Genomic DNA, 8,075 nt, shown 5'->3' with positions numbered 1-8,075 from the left:
TCTGCTGCGGGCCAGGCTGCCCAAGCTCTCGAAACACCTGGAGGCGCTTCAGAACGACGCGAAGGACAAGGCGACAGGTAACCAAACTGGTTGTGCAATCGTAACTCTCTTCGCTCGATTCGCTCGGACGAAGCCACTGTACGAGGAGGCTCGTCTCTTCGGTGAAAAAAAGAAAAGAAAAAAAGAATTAAAAATTAAAAAGAGAAAAGAAAAGAAAAAGGGAAACGTTTGTCGTTAGGCAGCAGTTACGAACCACCTTTGACCAATGTGTTCACGATGCAATGGTTCCTCACTCTCTTCTGCCATTGCCTGCCCCAAGAGGCCGTCCTCCGTGTCTGGGATCTGATATTTCTCGAGGGAGACGAGATATTGCTGAGAACCGCGCTCGCCATATGGGAAGGACTCTCCGAGTAAGTGGATCGAGGAAGAGGATCGAGAATTTATAGGTTCGTTTATCCGGGTTCGACGTGGCGCCATCACGTGTCCTATCGTTTGATTTTAGTCGTATCATGACGGTCACATCGGCGGACGAGTTTTACAGCATAATGGGAGTGTTGACGAGAGAGATGCTCGAGTTCACGGATACTAACAATCTCGTAAAGGTTTGTCCGTACCCTTGTCTCGTTTTTAATTGCGATTATTGCAACGATTTTTATTTTCGGCGTGACGTTGTCAGAGTGTTGTTATTGGCAGAACATCGTCAATATGGGAGCTCTGCACGGTGTGACAGGATTGAGGGAGAAGCACAGATATAACATCACACCTTGGGCGAGGAAACTTAGCGACGACGACGACAGCGATACCGAGGAGGATGAAAGGTTGGCCGTGGCCGCTGCCATGTTCAGCATGGCGCAACGTTTGAAGAAAGGTGAGAAAGAAACACGTTAACATTGTAATTATTGTATACCGTTACGGCATTAGCCCGTGGCTTGTTTCACATCGTGAGAGAAAGAGAAAGAGAGAGAGAAAAAAAAGAAAAAAAAACACTTTCGCAGATCGTATACCACAAACGCTTGGAGCGCTGCAGGCCATGGCACCCAGCAGCGATCGAGAACGACTCGCTTTGGATATTAGCACGTTGAAACAGCAATACGCCAAGCTGCGGGAACGGCAACGGCAGGCCCATATCATACTTTCGGGTAATCGCCGATCCTAATCGTAAAATTAGATGTATTTTCCTAAGGTTTAAGGCACGATAAATCATCCATCGCTTTGAGATGCGTGCTTGACGTATATGTTCCGCGTACATTCTACACAGTTCGTGTAGAAATATGACCGATGGAAGTACGTTTGTTGCAAATTGAACGGCTACAAGAATGCACACTTTTTTTTTTTTCTTTCCTGGCGCAGCTGCATGTGCAAGGCAGACCATGGTACCACCTCCTACTTCTCAGGCCATGAATCATCTTTTAGTGGGCAAAAGTGCGCTCGTGAGTGGGAAGAATCGTCCCTTGACTTTATCTTCTGGCGCTGCGTCGACGAAGACGAGACCTACGAGTTTAAATCAAAACCGAAGGGATAAACAGGGTGTCACGCTTCATTGGAAAGACACGAAAAAACCCAAGCAGAAACCTTCCAACGCAACAGGTAAAGATAACGGAAGTGTATCCTTATCGTTAAACGTTTCCAACAAGCTTGTATTTGTCTTTCCTATTAATTTTAAATTTTCCTAAACAACGTTCGAAAATTTTAAATTTGCTTCTCTTTAAATTTATGATATTTCACTTATCGATCGATGATAACGAACCTCCAAACCATGGTAATGTAGGAAACTTCATTTTGTTCAAGAACGTACTTTCTGTTGGTGCACATTGCCTACCAATGATTACGATCGCACAAGATCCACAAATCTGTTTTATCTACGGTAGTGAGGACAGTACTCGTACACTCTTCTAACAATATTTTAATAATTTTAACAAAATAATATATAAACGATCTTCGTTTCGTTCCATTTGTGCTCAATTACGTTTCATATTCGCTCGAATTTTACGTAATCGATAATTCGTAATTTTTGGCCATCTGTAATCCTGCGATCACTTATCACATACATACATTTCTCCTCTATTCGTTCTAGAACCGGTCGAAAGCAAAGTTGTCACGCCACAATCCACGGAAGCTGACCTATCTCCAAAGCACAGCAACGTTGACAGCGACAGCGATAGTACCTCGACGGAATTGTGCGACGAGCCAGATCGTCTGAGCGACGTTGACAGCGAGGATCTGACCTCGGCATCCGAATCCTACGCCGCTGGAACGGACGAGGAGAAGAGCTCTCGAATGGATGGTTCACCGATACCCGAGAAGAGCCTCGATCCTTTCCTCGAGGAGAGAGGAGACGAGCCAATCAACGCCGACGATTCGACGAAAGATTCGAAAATTTCCGAGGAGAGCTTGGCCGACATGTCGATCGCCAAGATTACCGATCAAATAAGACGATTATCGGCAGAGGATGACAATAATTCCATGGTTCCTCAAAAGTTTAGTAACGCTCAGGGCAAAGAATCGCCTGAAGGCGAGCAATCGAAAGAATTGAGCACGGAGAAATCGACGCCCGACCTGTCTACAGATATCTACACTTCCGATACAGCAAAAAAATCGTCGGTTTTGAACGACTACGATTATTCGAATTTCGGTGACACCACGATCACTTCGAAACAGGATGACGTACATACATCTAAACGGACAATGGACGAGATTGTCGATCGAAATTACGAAAATACGACAATCGAGAAAGATCGAATCGAGGACAAAATCGGACAATCGAATACGGTAATCGAACAGGATTGTTCGAGCGCGTATTCGGATTATTCGACGCCGTTGGATACGAAGTACGATAGAATTCCAGACAAACCATCGACCCTCGATTTGCCAACGATCGAGAATGAAATTAAATCGGATCGCTTCAAAACATCCTACGATTTCTCTACGAGCAGAATGCCTTTGGAATTGGAGCCGTATAAAAGTTTAATCATCAATGACACTTCGGAGAATAAAACGGAGAAAACAGGTCTCTACGGCAAGACTTACGTCGGTCACCTCCCCATCTCTCCGATCACGGTCGATCAAAAGTTGAACAGAATGACACCGATCAAACACGAGATTCGCAACATCGTCGGATCGATTATTCCCGACCAACCGGCCAAGACGAAATTGGAGACACCTTACATCGCTGAGAGAACGCACACAGCTGGCTCAATTTCGTTGGAAACGTCGTTAGAGAAGATGGCATCGTACGACATCCAGGTGCAATCCAGCCAGACAAAACCGTACGCCGTGGATCTGGCGAAGAGTCCCAAGACACCCGAGAGCAACAAATCCTTCAGCTCGGGCGAAACGATGGGGCCTGACTCGAAACCGTCGAGCTTGACCGTGAGTCCAAGAACCCCGGTCAGATCGGATTCTCGAGATTTTTCCATGGACAAATCGGTGTGCTCGTCGGTCAGTTCGGATTCGAAAACGTTGGTGCTTCGCTCCGCAGACTCGGACGGGACGAAGGACAGCGGGTGCAAGACGGAGGCGAGGAAGATGTACGAGATGTCCAGCTCGACGACGCCTATCAGCATGGACTCGTTGAAGACCAAGTCCATTGAGGCGAGCCCAGCGAAACTGATCGTGAGCAGTTCCAGCGAGTCGTGCAGCCCGAGCAAACTAAAGTCTTCCGAGAGGTCGTTCAGTTCGGACCTCCAATCGCCAATAAGTGCCAACTCGATAAAGTATACCTCGAATTTCGCTAGGCGGGGCCAAGACGACGTGTCGGGCTCGCCCATGGATCTCAGTTGCGCCACCTCGCCCTTCTACCCGATCTCGAATCCGAATCAGAAGACGCCCACCTCGCCCTACAGCGTGTCCAGGCGAAGGTCCAGCTTGGACAGCAGCGAAACCTCGCCCGAGCAGAAATCGAGGGACAGTTCGAGGGAGTCGACGAGCAAGTTCCTGGGCTCGTATCAGGCCAAGTTCGACTCGTCGTTGAAATTGTCGTCCGAAATTCTCGACAAGGAGACGGCGGATGACACGGCGGCGCCACGAAAGGGGGAAAGCTACGTCAGATCGGAGTTGGGCGTGTCGAGGATGCACGAGGACTCGGCTGTCGGCTTGACGGACAGAAGGAAAGAAAGCGTTGGCGACGTCAAGTATTATCATCAAACGAGCACCGATTATTACAGAAAGGAAAAGGACACGTACGACGATGGAGGGGACGATCCTCTGTCGGAGAAGGACGTGGTGCCCTGTTTGCCCCAGGAGAAGTTGGACAAGCGTTACTTGAACTATCGTTACAGGGATCGGTCGAAATTATTGGAAAGAAGTTCGAGCAGTTTGGACAGCAGGAGATACGCCGACATGAAATCGTCGGCGTCCGCGGACGAGTTCACGACCACGATCGCGAAGAAGAGGTCGAGCGACATTTTGGAGGATATCAAGCATCTCGAGGCGAAGGCGAACGACGGGATGTCGGAGAGCGGTATGCTGTCGAGGAAGAGCAGTTACATCTGGGAGGATATAAAGAGTTTGGAAGCGAGAAGACAGGATACGTTCAGTAATTCTGCGAGGAATTTCTCCAAGCATCGTCTGGAGATACCCGACATCAACGTAACGGGCGAGGGTAGAAAGTCGTACGTGGTACGTCCGAGGATCAACATCGACGAGAACAGCGACAGCATATTGAAAAGCGTAAGTTGCGGCAAGAGCAACGACGCCGACGACGGCAGGGAATCCAAGCTGGGCGTGTGGACCAAGGTGAAACCCCGGAAGAAGAGCGAGAACGGGCGAAGGAACAGCGACAGGGCGTTGAAGATCATTCAAGAGAACTCGGCTATACTCCAAAAGATCCTCGCTTGCCAAGCGAAGAAACGTTTGCCCGATCTCGAAGAGATATCCAAAGAGATCACCATCAGTCCTATAAACGAGGAAATCTCGAAGATCTTCAGCCCGATATTGGAGAAGATGGGATTGAACGAGCACGAGATCAACGAGGAATTGGCGCGGATCAATTTCAAGGACTTGGACAACATGACCGCCACGAGCGTGTCCGAGTTCGACGCCAAGATCAACGAGGAATTGTCCAAACTTTCGCTGATCGACGAAACGGAACAGATGGATCATTTCGACGTGGACGAAGCGATATCCCACGAATACCTGGACACCAGGGAGGCTTTGATCGATCGCAAGATAAACGAGGAGTTGTCGAAATTGTTGGCCAACTACGACGATCGTTCACCGGCGAGCACCATGACAACCATGGACAAAGGGACGTCCAGTCAAAACGTGAGCGAGATCGAGGGACTGGATCTTTCCAGCATCTCAACCAACGTGTTCTCCTATAAATCGTCCAACGATTCGATCGACGCGCGAAGCGACCTCCCCTCGACCCAGGAACCGTCGATACCATCGGTCGTCGACAAGTATTCTAAATACACGGAAAACGTATTACCGTACACGGTATCGAAATACCAGGTGGACGACTCGTCGCCGAAGAGCGACATAGACATTTACAGAGAATTGGAGAAGCTGGATAAAATCTCCTCCGCGCAAGTGTTGCCGGATCCGAGTCTGGACCTTCCTCCCCAAAAGGAATTGTCTTCGATACCGTACGTCCCGAACAAATCTCCTTTCGCGGACGTGCCATCGTTGAGGTACGCCTCTAAACCGGTTCAATACGACACCTCACCCCTCGACACCTCTTACGACCCTTACAACACGTTCGACTATAAGCCCAACTTGTCGCCCAGCAAACACTCCGTCTCCAACCCGTTCGCGACCAAGGCTTCGTACGAGAAGCCGGGCGTCGCCGAAACCGCGGCATTCGAGTACATCAACCATAAACCGGAGATATCGATCAACGCGTACGACCTCCGCCTCAAGAGTCCGATCATGAGCAAAGAGTCGTTGGAATTTCGCGTCAGATACGACGACGAGCCGAGCAGAGAAGTCGGCTCCGATTACGCGTCCCTTCAACCCGAGGTCAGACCCATCCCCACTCCGAACAAATCTCCTTACTTCAGCAATGGAAACACCGAACCGTTCACGCCCACCAAGTACCAAGTTTCGAAAGAGGAAAGAGGATGCTTGGACGCGACCACCGGTTCCTCGTTCCTGCACGAGTACGCGAGCGAATCCTCCGACGTTCTTCGGATTCGCAAGTACGACCCGTTGTCTCCCAAGGAATATTGCCACGCCAAGAGCACGCAAGACTACGACAGACACTTGGGCGGCGCGTTGCCCACTCTGGACACGGGGGCGGACTCGTCGGAATCGTATTTACCGAAGAGGCTGCACACCAGCAGGGATTATCACAGCCTGTCTCCGAATCGTCAATTCCCCGACAAACATTTCTCCTCGACCGTCAATCACTACGCCTCGAAACTTTCCCCGACGAGTTTATCCGACGAGTCGAAACGGCCCGTCTCCCACCCGGAATTCCCCGGCAAGATGAGCATTGGAAAATATCCGGAACTGCCCGACCGGGGTCCAACCGGTTACAAGAAATCGTCTCTGAGCCTGGGGAACATAGGGCACTCGAGCAAGGATGAGAACAATTACAGCAACGCGGTGACCAGTCCCAAGACCCAGTTCAGCCCGTTCCCCGTTAGAAACGCTCCTAGAAAGCCCAAAGAGCTCACGCTCAAATTGGGCCTGTACTCGCCCAAGGGCTCCGATCTGGGACAATTGAAGAGGTCTTAGTGCACGAGGATAATTATAATTTCTGACTCGTCGCGTTCCGTTCTATCTGCCTCGTACGATCGATGAACGATTGTTTCTTTCCTTGTTGAATATTGTCCTGGAGAACTGTGGTCGGACCATCATGCTGTCGAAGCGGGCCTAAAATGATCGTTTCTCGTTTTGCGGTGCCTCGTGTTGCCAACGGCCGAAATTACACGCGTAACACACGCGTCGTTTACGAAATTTAATGCACGGATATCGATCGTAGAAATTGCGGGCGTTTGCCTTCACACATACACATACATATATATGCTCGAAATCGAACATCGATGGAGAGACATTTATAAACGTTTTTAAAAAAGCCTACGCTTCTAAGCGCGATGTATCGACGATAAAGAGACGACGCGTCAGAAGGGAGAGATATCGCGTTACACGCAAGAATATCGTTGAACACGACCTATCCATCGTTTATCAATCGCGTATTCAACCCCCTTTAACGTTATATAATCGTGTAAATCGTTTTCCCCCGGATGTTTATAGTTTACGAACGTTGATCAATTATACAGACGAGTTTTTTTACGAGTTCCGCTTGATACAGCTTGACACAAACACACACACACACACACACATACACACAGGAAATCTCCCCGACGTAGAAAACAAATAGTGATAAAGAGAGAGAAAGTATGAGAGAGAGAGAGAAGAATGTGTGAGAGATAAGAATGGAGAGAAAGCTTAAATGGAATAACGTAGAAATCCTTGGCGAAAACGTTTACTCGTGCGATTTCTAATGCGATGCCTTCAATCTCCCTCCAATCACTCAGAGAAAGAAAAAAAGAAAGGAAAGAAAAAAAAAACCTCGTTATCGCGTCTCGATTATTCAGTAAATTTGCGATAAGTAGTCCGTGGAAGCGCACGAAGCTTACTGGAGAAGAGAAGAGAGAAAGAGAGTGAGAGAGAAAAGAAGGAAAGAGGAAAAGAGGGAAACGTTAACAAAATGCCTTCCATTCCTTCGAACGCGATTCGCATTACCACGGTGTAATCTCTCTCGCGTGCGATCGTAAATCACCCCACTGATCGCCAAGATCGCCGTGGTAACGTGAAATTTCCTTCGAACAGATACAGAATATATAAACGCATATATAAATATATATACATATATATATATCCAGAGATTGTATAAAATTATAGAAATTGTTACGACGAAGTCGCGATGTAGAGCTTAATTTGTCCGTACGTTTTGTCCGCATAAGGAACCCTATGCAGTGGAGAGGGCGTATCGTTTAAACTAAGGATCAAGCACCATTATTCGAGGGCTGGAGACACGAAAGGGGCAGTGAGGCAGAAAAACAAATTGTACATAATTATATAGACGTTAATTGTATATTGTTAAAGCGAAAGAAGGGGGAATAGAGAAG

The 8,075-nt window shown here is 48.3% G+C and overlaps 1 protein-coding gene across 1 annotated transcript in view; it reads left to right on the top strand.

Annotated features, from left to right (window-relative positions):
- Positions 1-7,994, top strand: part of LOC102671538 — a 21,579-nt gene extending 13,585 nt beyond the window's left edge. Inside the window, exons 7-13 of the mRNA XM_006616383.2 lie at positions 3-77; positions 239-410; positions 503-602; positions 694-868; positions 996-1,139; positions 1,351-1,587; positions 2,075-7,994. Of these exons, the coding sequence (XP_006616446.1) occupies positions 3-77; positions 239-410; positions 503-602; positions 694-868; positions 996-1,139; positions 1,351-1,587; positions 2,075-6,678 (5,507 nt within the window). The 3' untranslated portion in view covers positions 6,679-7,994. The remainder of the gene's footprint in view (positions 1-2; positions 78-238; positions 411-502; positions 603-693; positions 869-995; positions 1,140-1,350; positions 1,588-2,074) is intronic.
- Positions 7,995-8,075: the final 81 nt, after the last annotated feature.

The sequence above is a fragment of the Apis dorsata genome, unplaced genomic scaffold (assembly GCF_000469605.1).
Source record: "Apis dorsata unplaced genomic scaffold, Apis dorsata 1.3 scaffold_262, whole genome shotgun sequence".
Taxonomy (NCBI): Eukaryota; Metazoa; Arthropoda; class Insecta; order Hymenoptera; family Apidae; genus Apis; species Apis dorsata.
The sequence above is the reverse complement of the archived record's forward strand: the minus strand, read 5'-3'. Positions and strand labels throughout refer to the sequence as shown.